The sequence below is a fragment of the Rousettus aegyptiacus genome, unplaced genomic scaffold, assembly GCF_014176215.1.
Source record: "Rousettus aegyptiacus isolate mRouAeg1 unplaced genomic scaffold, mRouAeg1.p scaffold_m13_p_14, whole genome shotgun sequence".
Taxonomy (NCBI): Eukaryota; Metazoa; Chordata; class Mammalia; order Chiroptera; family Pteropodidae; genus Rousettus; species Rousettus aegyptiacus.
The window spans coordinates 59,186,757-59,205,516 of NW_023416289.1; the positions used below are offsets into that span (position 1 = coordinate 59,186,757).

Sequence of the window (18,760 nt, forward strand, 5' to 3'; positions counted from 1 at the left end):
GGGGCGAACTCCTCCGAAGACACTTGCAGCCACGTGGTGAGGGCTCAGCTGCTCGTCTTCAGCTGGTGGCGTCCCTTGTATGGACTCTGAAGGGGGTTTGATCCTCCTCCTCGCTGGCCACAGCACGTGTTTGGAGAGCAGCTCCGATCCCACGCAACGGCGAAGGGGCTGGGTACAGGAAAACCCTCAGAAATGTGTTGCTGATAACGCAAGCCAACGGGGAGGTAGAATAAAATGCTAAGAGCTGGACGAAAAAGTTACTCATCCACATTTTCCACACATACTACTGGCAGTTTGAAGCCTTCCCGCAGCCCAGCATGCCAGCCCCACTTCTGGAAGGTTCCCAGGGTTGGTCACTCCTTCCATGTTCCTGGAGACTGCAGAGGCTGTCACCTGGCTGGGGACACCTGAGGTGGGTCCTGCTGGGTGAGGCGGCGGGACACCCGGCCATCCAGCTGGCAAGGCAGGGACAAGGAATGAGGACAGGGCACAACTGGCAGAGAGCCGGAGAGCGGAGGGCGCAGTCTCCTGGAAATGTTCAAACACTTCTGGAAAATTGGGGCCGTCTGCTGCCAACGGCCCACAGCTCCGAGGGAGGCTGCAGCTGCCGGGCAGGAAGCTGAGGCCGTGGCAGGCGGGACGGCTCCCCGCCTGGCGCCCACCCAGCGTCCTACCGCGGCGAGCGGCTGCCCGAGGGGGCGGGGCCACGCTCCGCTTCCGCTTCCGGCGGCCGCTCTGGCCAGGTGCCCGGGCGTTAAAGGGACAGGTTCCGTTCAGATCTGCAGTTCCCAAACCGAGCTGCGCTGGGCTGGGCTGGGCTGAGCTGAGCCTCCCAGGGAAGCTGCATAGAAAGACACACCTAAAACCCACTCCCCAGCGACTAACACAGCAGATCTAAAGTGGGGCATGGAAACTTCCGACATTCTCTGGAGCAGGTCCCAACGACCCACCAGGTTTAGAAACCACCACCATCAAAGAACACTGTTGTTCAAGGTGGAATCCGGACACCCCAAGCGTCCCGGACACCGCAGGAGCCTTTACCCATCAAGATGCCCATGGCACTTGCCGTGGGAAAAGACAGCAAGAGGTTTTGCATCCTAGGGACTGGAGGCGGGAGAGCAATTCCCAGGGGGTTACGGACACCCAGAGTACCAGGAGGAATGCGAAGGCAGACCCACCAAGGGGACTGTCCGCTGAGCACCGCCTCCTCTCCCACTGGCTCCAGGAAAAGAGATGGTAAGGAAAGGGCGCTAGCCGCCGCCACTGAGTGCCTACTCGGTGCCGAGGGCGCTAACTCGTTTGTTACCTAACCCTCGGGACCACCCCCTGACGTGTAAGTACGATTATTCTGCTCACGGTGCAGATTAGTAAATCGAGGCATAGAGAGACTATGTGACATGCTCAAGCAGCAGAGGCGGGGCGTGACCAGGGCCGGCGGAGTCAGGACCCCATCGCCTTGACCGCCGTGCGAGCTGACGGCGCCTCCGCGCTCTGCCGAGAGGCCGGCAGCATCAGGGGGTGCCCAGCAAAGGAGGGAACGTGAGGCGCGAGACCCCGAGCGCCTCCCAGCGAGCAGTCCAGACGTTCTCGCCTCCCCCCCTCAAACGACTGGCTTCCAGCATCTGGACTTCACACTTAAAAAAAAAAAAAAAAAAAAAAAGCAGAGAACGCACAGCTCGGTCCACTGCGAATGCCACGGCACGCGGCACACTGGCGCGTGCCCACGGGGGAGGCGGGGCCGGCGCGCGTCACCTCCTGTCGCTGCCTCCCTCTCCTCGTGGGGCTGTCACACCGCGCTGGGCTGCGCAACGGGGGGCGGTGGGACGCGCTGCGAGGGGCCGGGAGGGTAAACGGGTGAGCGGTCCTCACACGGCGCCTTTCCGCTGGGGGCCTCGGGGAACCGAGGCGATGGGGGAGGGGACAGAGAAGTGTTTCTGTTGCCATGAGAAGGGGTGAGGGCTTGTGGCGCCGTCCACGGTCGTCGTCGGGGCTGCCTGAGTCCCCTCTCCTTGCTCTGTCTCCCGTAGGACGGCAGATTCTTCCTTTCAGCTGACGAGTCAGACCTACTCCTGGCCTCGCACCCTGTTTCACCTGGCAGAACATCCGAGCTTAAGCAGCCTCAACGTCCTGTTAAATCGTGACTTTGCTTTGCAGCGACTGCTGACAGAGACAGGAGGAACTTGTAATCATAAAAAAGATGGATTGGACTAATTGCGTAAAGTTCGTTTCCCCTTTCTAATAAATATTTACTACCCGATGTTTATAACTTTTAGGTTTGGACTTTCTTGAAACACTTTATTGAATTAAAAACATCACATTACCATTGGCTAAAAGAGGAGACAGCTATATTTGCCAATAACTTTTGCAATAAATGCCAGCTACCGATGCCAAATTTTTTTGGTAGTTCATATTTCCATGGACAGCTTCGAGCCTTACAATACCAGCATTCTGAAGACAAGACATGAAAGACACTATGGTGACGGTGTGGGGATCTCCAGAGCCGTAGAAGTGAAAATGGACTGTATTTTTAACTTTTCTTGGTTCTCTGGTATGCAAATGTTTAGGAAAGCAGGAACCTGGTTTTAATGTTGGAGGCTGGGCTGCTCCCAAAACAACTGTAGAAATGTTTTTGGGTTTTTTTGGTCCTTTTTCCCTACAGTTTATTTACTCTGTACCTTTGAGCAAGGAAACGGCTTTTAATTTGGATTGGTCTGAAAATGGCTACACACGGTGAGAGCCAAGAGAAGAACAGACACGGAAGTCGAGTCGGAAGAAGGTCTGTACCGGAAATTCTCCCTAAAGAAGGGTTAATAGCCCGTGGCAAGCCAGAACTTCTGCAGGGGCAGATGCTGGCCTGCCACCTCCTGGCACCGAGCCCCTGGCCTCCCGGCTAGGAGGTCTCTGGAGGGGACTCTGAGCCTTTTAAGTGATATCTGTCAATGCAGAATTAATCGTAAAACACATGGAAACAAATTCAAGGATCATTCGAAATACAGAAAGAGGTACACATATGTAATGCAGGAATACGTGTGTTCCTTGGCAACGCGTTACACAACGAGATCTGCCCCTGGGTCTGCTAGCCCCTATACTTTTGAAGTAGTAGTGAGTGTAAATGATATTTTGAGACACTGACTACCACTGTCATGCGTGACCTCTAATCTTGCGATGGGCACAGAAGCCACGAAGACAGCTGTGGCTGATGCCAGCATGCGTAATTATAGGAGACCTGTGTTTCGATGTCATCTCTTTCCTATCCCTGCACACGAGTCCTCTGAAACCGACCCTGGACCCTCGTGATTCCATACAGCAACAAAGACGCACCCACAGAAAACGTGACCCCAAGGCCGCACGCCTCCGCCTTCTACCAGGAATACGCGTTTGCCCCTCACGAGAGGCAGCAAGCAGCAAAAGGAGAGCCTCGCCCACCAGCCGTCACAGTGGTTAGTGTTTTTCTCAAAACATAATCTATCCAGTTTCTTCTCAGTTTTCATGGTTTGTACTCCAGAAAAAGAAAAAGAAACAGTCCGCCTCCTCTGTACATGTGTGTTCCGTGGTTTTATTCCTTTGGCCGTGTCCAACCTCTGCTACATTTCATTATTATTTTCTTTTCTGTAATGGGCTTAACGTTCTAGAAACTTTTAAGACAGAAGATTCACGCACGCGCATACGGCCCTTGGCCCTTGCCTCGTTCATATAGGTGTTTTTTATAAGCTGCTTCCAGAAGGCTCTGCAGAGCGAGGTAAGCCGAGGCCTCTCCCCAGCAACAGTCTTGGGGAAGCCGACGACTTGACCATGAACGTGAACGGCATTCCTAACGGCCATGCCCGACTGTGGTTTTTAAGAAACTCGTCCAGATTTTTGGAGCTGTAAGCTGTAATGCCTTTAGGCTATTCATTCCCCTAAAATTCCTGGCTAGGAGTGTCATTCTCTCTCTCTCTCATAGTGTCTAGTAAGTAATTATGTATATATATATATATATATATATATTTTTTTTTTCCCCTGCTAAAGGGATTCACACGTGATTCAGAGAATTTTGTTGAGAATGTGGCATCACGGTTCCCTATGAAACGACTGGAGACGCCGTGAGATGTCGTGACGTCATTGGTGGGTGTCACACAATGCTGTCCATCTGGAGATATGGGCTGGCCATGGGGGCCTCAAGGAGACCCACACCTAAATGGGATATGCCATGGACCCTAAGAATGTGAACTGCATCCGGTTCTTAGCGAGGTGGAATATGAACGACTGACTAACAGGCCATTACGACCCATCCTTACACGACCTAGTCTCATGTGCTTCAGACATCAGAGTGGTAAGCAACGCACTCCCCTGCTGCCTTATTAGCTACAGCTCTGTTGTTCTTTACTGGTTGACTTACAGTTATTATCCATCTCTAACCGCCTTCATGTGAAACTATGCTGCTGCACATACCACGTCAAAACCTTGCGACTGTGTGCGGCCGTTTCTCCCCATCCGCCCTTCAGCCCCCACCCCCACCCCCCGAGAAATCACTCTCTCCCGTGTGTACGCAAGTTCGGTATCAGGTGACATCTCTCTTCTAGAGAGGATGAGTTAACTTTTTCTCCCTAGTGTCCTGAAGTTTTCATGTTGAGACTAGGCTACAAAAAAAGAAGGAAATACCTTTGGATTAAAAAATCAAACAGAACGCAACATTGGGCTCTTGGTGTCAGTAGTAATTCTGAAGCATCGCCCTGCAAAACTGCCCACATGTGTGTGTGTGCGCGCGCGCGCGCGCCTGTGCAAATGCCCACGAAGGTATATGTGTATGCAGGTCTGTGCATGTGAATGGGTGTGCGGATATGTGTGTGTGCACGTGTGAGTGCGAGTGTGCGCCAAGTGTGCACACCTGCGTCTTCTGGCAGAAGCCAGACGCCCCTTCCCCAGCTGGCCCCCCGCGGCGGCCTACCTCCATGTTTCTGCAGAAGGTGGCGTTGGTACCAAACAGGATCTGGCACTGCTCGCTGGCGCTGTAGTGCATCCCGGGCAGCTTGTGAGGGAGGCGCACCGCGTGCTGGCTCCTGGGGTCCGTGACCAGCAAGCAGGTGCTGACTTTCGACCTGGAACAGCCAAGAGGTAAAGTCAGCTTGCAAAGGTATTGCCCGGGGTTTTGTTTTGAGTTTTAGCCAGTGAGAAGGATGCAGCTCCAAATTATTGATGGGAAGACGACCCAGGCACCGAACATGTGGACTGAGCTTTTTCGCTTTTTGCTCTTTTTCCACATGGCCAAATGCATCCCTTCACTCCGAAGGCAGTGAGAGCTTAGCACACAGGACAGGGCTTGGGAACAACGAAGGCTCGTGTCTTTTTCTTGGGGGGGTTTGAGAGCTTTCATGGAAGAAAATGACTTTGAAATAGATTCCTATGATATTTTCTTAGAATATGGCTTTGAGTTAAAGTTACTATGAATTAAAAAAGAAAATAGAAGATAGGGTTGTTTTGCTTTATTTTAAATAAAAACAAAGTGGTTATTTCCAACTCTGCAGATTCTGTTGGGGGCGGGGGCGGGGGCTGGCAGGCCATGGCGGCTGGCTGGGCCAAGTGCCCCACCTGACCACACCTTCTGTCAGCCCTGGTGGCAGATTCTGCAAAGGACTTCAAGATATCAAGTAGGATGAGAATATTATCTCTGAACAATTGGACAGAGGATGGGAGGCTATAGCTCCATTAGAAGGTTGAAGTCTTAAATTAAGTGTTTTTATGTTTCAATTCCTGAAACGGTAGGAGAAGCAAAACCCAGCCTCTTGCCAAGATTCTTGAAGAATCTTGGGCTGCACACACCTAAGCACACATGGGCTGATGCTAGTCCAGCTCTCCCAGGCTCAGGCGCACACGCACACTCACACATACACAGACACACACAGCACTTATACAGGCAGAGGGACTGGCCTGTCCCGTGTACGTGAGCGAACAGAAACACTCTGCCTTGTTTCACAGACCCTGAGTAAAATGAAACAACGTCCAGCGGCTTGCAACATTCCCTAAGAGTCTGAGACAATAAGGACTCAGCAGGGAAGAGACTATGTTAAAACTAATGTGTCCATTTTTAAGCCACGGGTGCCCGCTTACCCAATTTCACCATCCACAGGACACATGAAAGAAGACCCAGGATGAGGGCAGAAGACAGAGTGCACTTTTGCTGTTCCCTGGACCCTTGGATGTGTGTTTGGACAGCAAAGCTCTATTGCAGGTGAGACTCACTGATGCCCTTGCATCTCCATGGGGTAGACAGGTGCACACGGCTAAGTTATGTCTGTCTGTCTGCCCAACCTGAGGTCCTGACACTAAGAGACCCACAATTACACCTGGGCGCAGACCCTGTTTGACAAAGGTCTAAAATCAGACGGCCAGTCCTTCCACGGAAGCCTGAGAATGCGCGGGCACATTCTGGAAAGAAAGTGGCAGAGATAAACACAGGACACGGGAGGGAGGTGAGCGAGCCCTGCTCCCCGGACGACACGCGTCCCACCGGTGGACACGACCTGGGTCCTGAGGCAATACCTGTTCTACAGAGACCATGGGGCACTGTCCACTTATGGTCAAAATAAAATGAAATACAACAGGGAGCAAGACATGGTCGCAGTGTTGATATGTCACTCAATCGACAAGCATTTCCGAAGACCAGCTGGGCACCCGACGTTAGACGGATGCGCGCGTGGGAGGGAGCTGTCCCATTTGCAGATTGCTGTAGTGACCACCCGCCAGGACGGCTGGGAATTCCCGAAGGGATTCCACGCCTGCCGAGCCTCCAGTGACTGTGTGTTCTGGAAGCACCTCCCACTGCACGGATTGTACGGAGGGATTCAAAGACTTACTTGAGGAAGTTTTCGAGGTCATCTCGACTGCAGGAGGACCAAGAGAGGTCACTGGGGTTCCGGCCTTTCACCCACTCTCCCGACATGATGTGGGATCTGCCGGCACAGGATGAGTGGTCATCGTCGTGGTTCATCCCCAAGCTGGCCAAGGAAAGGGGAAAAAGAGAAAGAGGGACCCTTAGGCTACAGGCTTCTCATCTCTGGTTCCAGGTTCTAGCATCCTATGCTTAAACCTGAAATGCAAAAGGTGACATGGGGTGACACCTGGTTTCTGCTGCTCATGACCCACAGTCATGAGCTCATAACGAGACAGGCAGAGTGATGACTTGCTTGCTTAATGACTGGGGATCGTCACAGCAAACAGACACTATAGCATTTGCTAAGTAACCAATGGTAAGTGGATAAACGAGTGTTACTGATTGTGATACTGTAGTTTTTAAACTAAGTTTCTGGTGATTAGTGTTGATTGCTTTTCAACACTAAAATATCCTCGCGTTAACCATCTAAGCATTTTGTTGCCTTAAAGAGAAATCGATGTGTGACGGGCTGGTGGGAGCCATCCGAGACTCTGAAGTACAGAGTATCATGGGTGCAAATCGTCAGATCCATGACAAATGTGGCTTTCCAGTCCCTCGCATCATTACACCTGGACCCACCAAGACCACACCTGTCACCTTCCCTGCCCAGTGGTACCTCATAAACTACTGAGGCCTGTCTAGACACGGTGACTGGCCACACGCCAGGCGCTGGACAGTGAATGACTGCGGTTTACACATGTGCTGTCCACAGGGCAAACGGACACACAGGACGCACACGGTCTGGTGGCCCACAGCTGGCTGACCCGTGATGTCCAGGGGAGAGACATGAAGATGACCGCTCTCTGTCAACAGCCCAGTGGATAAAAACACGCACTTCCAGTCATTCGAAAACAGAGGTTTCCCAAATGCCAGGCGATGGACAGGGGACAGGATGGTGGTACACAATGCGCCACCCCTGACCTCAAGGCATCGCCAGTCTGGGGGAGGAGGCGACCCAAACAGAAGTCGTCGCCGAGAGAGGTTTTAAATGCTTCCCTAGAATCACCTTCTCCTAGCTGTCCCCATGTCCCTGGCCAGCCTCCTTCACTCCCCCTGCTTGCCGGCTCCTCCTCGTGCCTCGTGGAGGGGAGGCGCCCGGCACGTCCGCCCTGCACGCCCTGCAGGCCATGCACGCCACGCACGCCACGCTCTGCCCGCAGAGGCCCCTTCACCCCACCACGGGGGGTCGGACCGGCCGATGTGGCCCCGTCCTTTGTAAAACTCGCCGCCTGGCACCCCTGTGCCTGAATGACCCCCCACCCCAGGTCTGCTGCCATCGGCTGAAGGTCGCTTCTGAAGTGCCGACTGCATTTATTTTCAAACCTGTTGGTGTTGGTGACACATCACTTCGGTCAACACGTGTCGTGTTAACGTGACGAAATACGAGAACAAAAGCAAAGCTGTGTTCGTGACCACTGACATGGCTAGCATCTAAAACAGTGTGCGTAAGACAACGGTTAAAGAGCGGGAAAAAAATCATACAAACTGGCCCCGGACCCCCTCACAAGGGTCTTTTTTATTCCTCCCGATCTAAAAACAAAACAAAACAAAACCCCTGGAATGTCAAACACGTTGCATCATAGCTGTGGTTTGTGTGAGGCCAGTGGCGTGGAATTCTAACGGGCAGACACCCCCGCCCCCAAAAGAAAGGCTACCACTCCCCGCCACCACACACTGGTGAAAAAATGAACATTTTCATGGCTTAAGCTAAAAGCTAAATGTTTAAGGCACCTAAGAATAATTTCTTATGTTTCCCGACTTGAACCTTTTTTTTTTTGGTTAATTGGTCAATTAATCGACCGTCTACTATCATGTCACAAAAGAATACTTCTCTGGTGTCACCCGCATGCTGTCGGCCACAGCCCCCTCAGCTCAGGCCTCTCCCCCAGGCCCACTGGGTCTCCCATGGGCTCCTCGCCCCCCAGAATGCCCTCGGGGCAGCCTGTTGTCCCAGCTTCTCCAGCAGTGACTGGCGCAGAGCAAGCACTCTGTAAATGCTCATCGAATGAATTATCTATTTAATACCGGGAAAAGCACCCCAAAATCGGAGTACCCAGATCCGTGACAAGGTGCTTGCTCAGCAGAACAATGAAAACCATCTCTGGTTAGTCAGTATTGTTCTCCTGATGTGAGGTATCCGTCCAGTTAGGGGCAATGAAGAACCAAGAAATTCTCAGATAAAGCTGACCAAGAGGAGTATTTTTGATATATCTCCAATGGTTTCTTAACTGAATAAAATAAGTCCCATTTTTCAGTGCTGTTACTGAGGTTTTTACTTTTTTTCCTGCTTGTTACCTATTTATATCGATAGCCATCCACCCACATCCATTATCCATCATCCATCCATCCATCCATCCATCATCCATCCATCCATCCATCTTTGTTCCATGTTAACTTTTGCAGAAACTAACTGGTTTTTCAAGTGCATTTTTAGCAAAGAATATATACAAAGCCATTTTAAGTTTCACTTAGGGTTTGATCTGATATCTTTAAATAAAATTGGTGATTGCATTTTCAAATGGGTAGATCTGAACATTTTGACGGATTTCGGTGAATTAAATGTACAGAGGTGACAGAAATAAAATGTCTCACGAATAAAGTGGCTTCCTTCCGCCTCTAACGACAAGGTGTGAGCACAGCACAGGGGCCAGTCCAACTGTCCTGTCACCAGCTTGGAGAGTCCAGTCCTGTCAGAATCAACACAGGAACCCGGAGTTCTTCTAGCCCTATGCTTTTCCAAGCCGCCTCCCATCGCCTTGGGCCGGGGTCTTCCCGGCAGCTAGCAGAAGGGTTTTCCAAACAATGCCTTTGTTGTTTGGAAAAACCGCAATCCGAGGAGCTCTAAGCCCCGGCAGAATGGCCTCGCCAAGTCTGGAGGAGGGACGTTTCATTTGCGACCTACCGCCTCCAAGTTTTCTCCCACGGTCAAGGTGGTTGCTAAGCGAAAGAAGCTCCTTCGCCCACAAGGCCAGACTCTGCTGGCCAGAGAACCTGGTCTCTGGGGAGACAAAACTATGTTTAACACGGCGTTCAGAAAAGCTGACCGTCGGCCACTGACTGCTGCCTATTTGGCGGGTGACACTAGTTGGCACTTCACTCTGCCGGCCCCTGAGTGAAGGGACATTCTTCTCTGAGGAATGTCCCTGTCAGCAAGACCAGCCCGGAGTGGGATTCCTGGGTTTCGGGAGCTTGTCTCTGATACAGATCATGCTTAATCTGGTTTAAAATGTTCAGATGCTGACTAAGCACCTCATAAAGTTATAGTTTGATGAAGTAGCGTTGGGCTAGGAGTCTTTATGTTTGAGGTTCACGAAAACTACCATTTAGGCTATTTTTAGTTTAAATTAAGGATTACCTGATTGAAAAATTTATGTTATTGTAGGTTTACGTCCTAGGGTATCTATTACTTCTCGCAACGTGATATTTAACAAAAATGAGTAGCGTTAAGTGCACACGGTAATTTTAAGCGACTGTGAAATTAAGGCTACAGACTGGCCTGTGTCACATGGGGCCCGGGTTCATCACACACAATAACTTAACGGCCTTGCGTTGATTTTCTCTTAAAACAAGCACCACATTGCTTCTGTATCGGCCACTGTGGAAGTTTTCCCTGGCTCTCAGCCTACCTGTCCATCTCTCAGAAGCTCTGGGATTTTGATGTCAGGTGTAAGAATCAGGTACTCTGTCTCCTCCAAGTAGTCTCGGTGGGTTTGTGACGTGAACGCTTGGGGTGGGAGGAAGAGCCCAGAGGACTCGCTTCCCTGAGGGCAGCATCCCCACTGCGGGGGTCATGGCTGGCCCCCTGGGGACAGTGCCTGATGCTACGGGAACAGGACGCCCACCGTGGAAGGTTTATATCGGTTACCGTGAGTTAACATCATAATTTACACACCGGCTTCGCACTAGGAGGGACGACTGTCGCTACCTCTTTGCCAAGAACCAGACTGTGCCGCTCAGAAACTTTACCTACAACGGTTCAAAGTCATGGGGGTGACAGGCTGCACTCGCTCGCACAGGTTGAAGGTCAGGGTTAAGTGCCAGGGTCATCACCAACCCCGTCTCTAAGGAAGAAAACAAAAAGGCAGCAAAAACATCAAAGTCCTCTCACCCCAGAGAAGCTTTTGTACCAGAAAATGAGCCCGTCGGCTTGCAGGAATGCGGCAGCCCTGCAAGCTTCGGCGTCGATGGGGGGTCTTCACTGTACTAAAGGCCCCAAACCACCACGGAATCCTGCCTCCGACGGGTGGGTGACGCGGCGCTGGCATTAAGAGCACGGTGCTTTAACGGCCGCCGTCGCGGCCGTGAGAACGGGAGGCGCGTCCGGCACGCACCGGCCCTCTCGGCCAGCCCGAGCACCGAAGTGACCGAAACGCTCCAGCTCTTGGACGTGCGCATAAGGAATTCCGATGTCAGATGTACCCGTCAGGGCGAACCTCCCCTCGGTCTCGCCTGAAATCATCTGTACGTGCGTGTGTACGGATAAACACACACATATGTACAGATATATGTACACGTGCGCGGAGGGGCCTGGCGAGGCGTGAGATGCGGATGAGGTGACGAGCGTCTGAGTGCGGGGAGAAAGACGCTCCAAAGAAGTTTAGCATGACGGCTACGCGGATGGAATCGGGACACGGCCTCCCAGGGCGAGTGACCGTTTCCGAGGGGACGATACGGATTCAGATGAGAAGGCTGTAGGGTGTTAAGGAAAAAACTGCCTCTCATGAGGCAAACAGGATAAGGAGAAGGAACGAGCCTCCCTTCCTCTCCTTAGGCTTTTTTCTTGTCATTGTTCTGGAATTATCTCTGGTATTGCGAGATCTTTCCTCTTCCGTGTGATTTTGGTTTGTCTTTTTAGTTTGGGATGGCGCTAAATAAATCGATCACTGGGCGGAGGACACACAGCAGTTTCCGGGGCCCTGCTGCTGCCAGCCTCGGAGGCTGACCTTTGTCACCAATTCTTCTAGGAGCTGTGGTTTTAGTGGGCTTTGGAAACTAGCCCCCAGCACTTCCCGCCCCCTTCAAAGGTCCTGCAGAGGGGGCATTAGCTGGCCTGCGAAGGAGGGAGCTTGTGCTAAGAGAGAACCGGCCACTTCTCAAAGTTCAAAGACCCCTCGGGGACTTCAAAGGGCACTGGATGCTCCAGGCAGCAGAAAAACTAAAGATAGGTACCTTCCTGCTCCTAATGACAGACACCCCCTTCCTTTCCTTAAAAACCACACATCTGGGGGGGCTTTATGGACTCATTATGTAGGCTCCGTCTCTTCTGCCTTGTCCAGGGGACGGGGGTAGGTGGGCTGGGGTGTGGGGCAGGCCTGTCTACTTCTCCCTCCCACATCTCAGCTCGGGGGAGTGCATGCCTCCACCAGGCCCCAGAGGGGTGTCGCCCCAAGTGACCCCAGCCCTGGCCCCCTGGCGGCAGCTGGCAATTGCACAGCTACCCCCAGGGCCTTTGCCTCTACGGACACTTCTTCCTATTGTCCCCACCCGCTGAAATCCACCCCTTCGTGCAAGGTCCAGATTGCGGGTCACTTCCTCCCTTGTGGCAGCCTGGACCCTCCCTGGCTGAGAAGGACCCCTCCTGTGTGACCTCTAGAGCCCCGGGGCAGTACCTGTCACCCCTCTTTGCACTCAGCATCCCAGAAATCCAGCGCTAACCATGAAGAAGGCGCGCTGATAGGTGTTTGCAAACTAAACATGTTAAAAGTTTGGTTGTAGCTAAGAGTTTCTCTTAGAATGTTTACCCCCACGGATCTCTGGTCTCCTTGCTTATTATTTGGCTGGCAGTCCTGAGACCCCTTTCTCCGGAGGACAGGTACATCAGAAGGGAGCAGCCACAGCCACACCTTCCCCAGGAGCAAGGCGACTATCATCAGTTTTGACCTGCCTCACCGCAACTTGACACCAGGGAGACAGGACAGAATTTCAAAGGCAAATTCGAGACTCTTATGACCAAGAGGGACGAAGTTCTATTTCTGTAAGTCACCGATTCGCAAACACGGCCACACGGTGGAACTTTCTGGAGAGCTCTAGAAAATTCTGATGCCTAGCACTCTTGCCGCCAGGGGTTCTGGTTTCACTGGTGCGAGAGGAACATCTGGATTCTTGGAAGCTCCAGGGAAGTCTGAGGTCTTAAAGTCTGAGAACCACCTCTGTGGTTAGGGACCAGTGGTTCTCAGACTTCGAGTCTGGGAGAACTCTGGTGGCCCCGAAATCTCAGACTGCTGGGTGCCCCCCAGAGGTCCCGATTCAGTAGGTCCGAAGTGTGGGGACCAGGTGGGGACTGGGGGAGGGATGAGAATTGGCACTTCTGTTAAATCCCGAGGGATGCTGAAGCTGCCGGTCCAGGGCACACACCTGAGGACATGCGGATGGTTTCACCGGTGCTAAGCAGAGGTCCTGAGATGTCCCTCGCTGGACCGATGAGACTGCAGCGGCCGAGGTGGGACAAAGGGACGGGGCAGTTAGTCAGTGGCCGCGGCCAAAGCCAACAGAAGACTACTCGCACTCCTGAAGTTTCAGTGAACTTCCGAGGGGCTAACCCGTGATTATCCAGAGAGGATGGCTGATCACCGGATGCCACCACTTCCTGTTAGGGCGCACTATCCGGGCTGTGCCCACGCCTTGTCCCAAAGCAGCAAACACGTCTTCCTCACGGACTGCGCGCCTGTGTCAGAACTGTCCCCACATCACCTTTTCCTGCCCTTTATCTGCGGCCGATGTACATTCTCTCAAAACGACGTACATCTTTCTTCTCCGAACTCAGTGTACGTATAGGACCTCGCCTCGGGCTGGCAGACATGCTGTGCCCTCCCTCCGGCCCTGCCGCTGGTGGAGCAGACGGCACGCCCGAGGACTGGGTCCTTGCCTGGCCAACGCGGGGCCCGAAAAACCCTTGTTTTCGGGACAGCTTCCGGTCTCGCAGGTTTGTAACACTAGGAAGCGTCCCGCCTTGGCTGCAGGCGAGTGACCCGGGACCCAGCTCCGACCAAGTAAATCAGGATTTCTGGGGGAGGGGCCAGGCACCGGTGCTTCGCAGGGCCTCCCGGGTGAGTCTAGTGTACCTCCAGGGCTCAGAGTGTCACCCATGGAAACAAGCCACCCGTCATGAGACAGAGACCGACGCCGCTGCTCCTCCCTGCTCAGGGCTCAGCCGGGTCTTCGTGGGGCTTCCACGCACAGACGCCCTCTCTTCGTGACGTGACAGAGGTCAAGTGTTAGCGATCACTCTTGCTCCCCTTTCCTCTCCTCTCCTCTTGCCCACAAATTTCCAGGAGAAAGTCCAAGACGATGACGAATGACAGGAGTGCTCATCAAGCCTCGGGGTCAAGTGGCAAAAGATTCAGGACAATCACTTCCTGGTTCGTCAAAGGCAAGATTCTTGACTGTTCTTTATTTCTGCCCAGAGTCCCAATTTTTGGTTGAGTCCAGGGAAGGCACTGCTATTGATAGATTCTAGACAAACATGAAGTTCAAGGCCCAGGTGTTTCATCTACAAATCCCACCGTGATAGCAAATAAGGAATAGACACATTTCGGGAACAGTGATCACCCTACTGCTAAGTTATTAAATGTTATTTTGTGTGATTTCCCATGAAACATTTTGTGTGTGTGTATGTGTGTGTGTGTGTGTGTGTGTGTGTATCAGGGTTCTCTTGATCTCAATGATTGAAATATATATATATATACATATATATATAAAATCATCATTTCTCTAACACTTAGGATTTGTTTTTGAAATTTCCACATGGTTGAGATCCTGGTGGCTTCATTACTGCTATTTCTTTCTCCCTTTATTATTTTTTTCTTGAGGCTTTTCTTAAGCAATACTTTTCATCTTTAAAAAAAAAACAAAATCTTCACTTCCCCTAGCATAAATTATAGGCTTCTTGCAGAAATCACTACCGCTTAACTGGCATTCGATTTACGGGATAAAAACATATTCTTTCGGCCTTCATAATAACAGTGTATACAACTTGTCCTCAAACCCTCTCTGAGATCTGGCTCAGGACCATGAGAATGGAATGCGGCTTCAGGCAACGCCAAAAGTATCGCCTAAGCGATAATTCGTATTTTTACCAGCGGCAACTTTGTAGTAGATAACAGGTTATTAAAACAGGAAGAGAGGCCCTCCCCACAGAATCCCAGCCGAGATGCAAACAGAACAGGTGTTCCAGACAAAGAGCCTGTCGCTGTCAACAGAGGGTGGTTCCGGCAGGTTCCGTATGATAGAGCAGAAGAGAAACCCCTTGTTCCAGCGTCGCCCATGCCAAGGCTCGGGCAGCGGCTGCCCACCTGCCGTCCCCACCCATCCCCATGCGACCTGGCTTGCTGGGACTTTGTTGCATTTCTGGAGAGAAAGATGAGCAGAAACAGCAAGGGTACCCAGCGCCTTGCTCTCCCCCTTTCTTTTAAAAAAATGATTGGCCTTTATCTAAATATCTGGTTTCGACTTTTGTTTATTGAAGAGATTAGTGTCAAGTCTGGCAAGCCCGACAAAGTGGAGACCGATGGGTCTGAAACGAGAGCTGTCGAAGCCACAGCTGGCTGTCCTCGTCTTTGGCCGCTCCCATGACCCAAGGCTTCTTCTCCAGGTAGGGTGTCAGGGTGGCTGAACCGGAGGCAGCAGAGGGCTCGCATGCTGCAAATACCACACGACCCCCTCCCCATTTTGAGATCATCGAGAGAACCCTGATTCTTTAGGAAGAATCACCACTCTGATCCTTAATGCAGTAAAGGAAACTGAGGCACGGGTAGCCGCTGACCTGCAGATCGCAGGGCTCCCCTCATCAGAGGCCCAGTCACCTCTCCATGCTGGCTCTCCTTTGTCACTCGTCTCTCAAGTCACCCTGAGCCTTCCCCATGTCACGTCGGCGCTGATTCTAGCACTACTGACTATGTGACAAGTGCCCTGAAGGATGGCTGGGCCGTGGCCCTACTGGCTGCTTCGCAAAATTTCATACGTTTCCTTTCCCTTCGTCACCACCCTCCAGCGCCAACACGGTTCCATTCTTGTCAAGGTCACAGGCATAGAGATGTCTATTTTTCGCGGCCAAGGTGTTTTGTTTTGTTTTGTTTTGTTTTGTTTTGTTTTGTTTTGTTTTGTTTTGTTTTAGGGTGCAGGAAGGAAGGCGGCTCGGGGGTCAGGGGAGAGAACATGTAGAAGGTGAAAAGTTGGTAGAAATAGTGACAGACGGACCTGCTGTCATAAGTGTTCCCTGGGGCGAGGCTCCACGGTCCTCCAAACGCAATGACAGGACCGACCCCGGACACTGGCCTGCCCGATGATTTGCCTTCAAGGCCCTGCCGCCCAGGCCATGAGAGCAAAGTGCCCCACGCCGGTGTGGACGTCTGCGCCCACACGGCCAGTCCCTTCCGAGCCGCCCTCCGCGTCCAGCGGGATGCCACCTGCACCCGCGCTGCCTGGGAGCCGGGTCCGAGGGTCCACGTTCTCGCTCCCCATCTGCCCTGCTCCATGTGCCCTGGTTCCGGACGGCGCCGTAACCCGTCAGCACAGACGTGTCCAAACCACGGGGGACCACTCGAGCAGGAGGAAGAGAAAAATGTACAGCTTCGAGCATGACAGCGAGTGAGCGAAGGCTTCCAGAACCGGCTCATCTGATCCCTGTTCTGAAAAAGCAGAGACCTCTTCAGAAGCGCCAAACGCACCCACAGCAACACTCCCACGGGGAAGGGTCAAGGTCATGACGCCCAACCACGACCCCTGCAACTCAGGCTCCGTGGTGCAAGGGTGAGGCGACTCAGAACTGTCTCCGCTTCCAGAGTCGTCAGACAATAACGGGTCCACGAGACACCTGAGACAGACGCACGGGCTCCACACACAGCGCGCACAGAGGAGGGCCCCGCCTGCTGCTGTAACCATGACGACGGGAGGGTGCCCACCGCTCACATTAATGAGCGCAGGCCCTCCAGCATGGCTGCGTGTTTGAATTACCGAAGCGAGGTTAGGAAAACATGGCTGCCTGAATCCCGCCTACCGAAGTTCCTTGGTAGAAAGGGTGGCCTGGACATCTGCATTTTTAAAAGACCCTCGAGGCATTTTCTCTTTTTTTTTTTAAACTCTTAATTTGAAAATCATTACAGAGACACAAGAAGATGGAAAGAAAACTATTCAGGGTTCTCCGCATCCTTCACCCAGCCTCCCTCTATTGTAATATCTTGCATAGTCACGATAACGCAGTGTCCAAACCAGAAAATTAACACCGATGCAACTCCGAGGGCTTATTCAGACCCCACCAGCTGTATTCGCACGGGGTGTGTGTGTGTGTGTGTGTGTGTGTGTGTGTTCTATGCAACTGTACCAGACATGCAGCTTCCTGCAACTCCTGCCACATTTAAGAAATCACAGCATCCTCACGAGGCTACCCCCTCATGGCCACGCCCACCCTCTCCCCTCCTCCGCAAACCCTAACGGCCACTGACCTGTGTGTTCTCCATCTCGATCAGTATGTTATTTCACGGATGTTACTATAAATGGAATTACGCAGTGCGTGTCCTCTGAGGACTGGCCATGTTCACTCGGTGTAACTTCCCTGAAGTTCCTCCAAGGGGCTGTGCGTAGGCACGACCCACTTGTTTTTTTCCTTGCTGAGTAGTATTCCACGATGTGGACGTACCACTGTTTGTTTAAATCGTTCACTCACTGAAAGACATTTGGGTAGTTTCAAGTTTTTGGCTGTTTATAGCAGTTTAAAGCTGTCATAAACATTAAAGAACAAGCTTCGGGGTAAAAATTCCTTTTTCTCTCTCTGGGATGAACACCCAAGAGTGCAACCACTGGGAATGTGGTTTTAGTTTTCGGCAGAGCTTTGGAACTGCTGTCCTGAGCCGTTCTTTCCAGCCCACCGGCGGGGCACCAGCGACCCAGAGTCTCCGCGTCCCGGCCGGACTTGGCCGTTACTGGCCTGTGTCTGGGAAAGAATGTGTGTTCTGCTGCGCTGGGATGTGGGCTGTTCTAGAAATGTCGGCTCCTGTGGCTTGATGCGTCGTTCGGTTCCTCTGTATGCGTTTGTAATTAATTGTTGACACATTTTTACACTTTGAAATCATCAGGCCATTCTGACATCTGTCGCGGGTGTCGGCTGCTTGGCTTTCCTCATTCGGGCTGTGGTTTTCTTGGTCCTGACAAGGTGGGTGACCTTCGACCGTATCCTGGACATTTCGGCTATGACGTCAGGTGAGTCTTGATCCTATTTTGACCTTCTGTTCCAGCAGGCAGGCGCCCTGCGTAGGGTTATCGTGCTCATCCTGGCCTTCTTTGGGGGGCTTTCGTTCTGCCGATGCTCCAGGGCTCTACAGTGTGGGTCTGGTCAGCCTTGATGTCTTGGTGCTGCCTGGGCTCCCGGTGGGTCCCTGCTGGCGACATCCGCAGGGGCAGAAGGCACTGTGTAGGTCACCAGGCCACCTACCGGGGGGACACGTGTGGGAGGGAGGGGCTGCTGCTCCTGGTGTCCTTACGCCACTGGGGGGAGGGCAGGGGGAATGGGGCTTCACTGCTGTGGCTGCTGCTGGCGGGTTTGGCTGCCCGCCCACGGCCTGGCTGCGGGGCAGGTGAAGGCTGACCTGGGGTTCACTGCTCCTGGGGTTCACTGCTGCAGGTAGATGGGCCAGCCCGAGGAATCCTGTTTACGGAGCGGGAATGGGGCCACTGCATGAGGTCTCTGTCCGGCTTTGTCCTTACCGGTCCACCAGCTGGAGGGAGCGGGCTATTATCACGTTTTGTGTCCACAGCTGCTGATGGCTCCTGAAGTCTTTCTGAAGACGGACTTCCCGACGCTGAATCTCCGAAGGGCACTGCAGAGCTACCACTGCCTCCTTCGATTCTGGGGACGTG

General features: G+C 52.6%; 1 protein-coding gene and 2 long non-coding RNA genes across 3 annotated transcripts in view; 2 read left to right on the forward strand and 1 right to left on the reverse strand.

Moving 5' to 3' along the window:
• The window catches only part of ADAMTS17 (ADAM metallopeptidase with thrombospondin type 1 motif 17), a 194,812-nt gene that overhangs the window by 82,576 nt on the left and 93,476 nt on the right, over window positions 1–18,760 (reverse strand). The window contains exons 9-10 of the mRNA XM_036232032.1: window positions 6,834–6,974; window positions 4,928–5,078 (exon numbers count right to left, since the gene is read on the reverse strand). Coding sequence (XP_036087925.1) covers window positions 4,928–5,078; window positions 6,834–6,974 — 292 coding nt within the window. The remainder of the gene's footprint in view (window positions 1–4,927; window positions 5,079–6,833; window positions 6,975–18,760) is intronic.
• LOC118611407 lies at window positions 754–4,671 on the forward strand. The gene is made up of 3 exons (XR_004954357.1): window positions 754–1,236; window positions 2,028–3,440; window positions 4,009–4,671. It is a non-coding gene; the product is annotated as an uncharacterized LOC118611407 (long non-coding RNA).
• LOC118611408 lies at window positions 5,009–7,340 on the forward strand. Its single transcript, XR_004954358.1, has 2 exons — window positions 5,009–5,094; window positions 6,107–7,340. It is a non-coding gene; the product is annotated as an uncharacterized LOC118611408 (long non-coding RNA).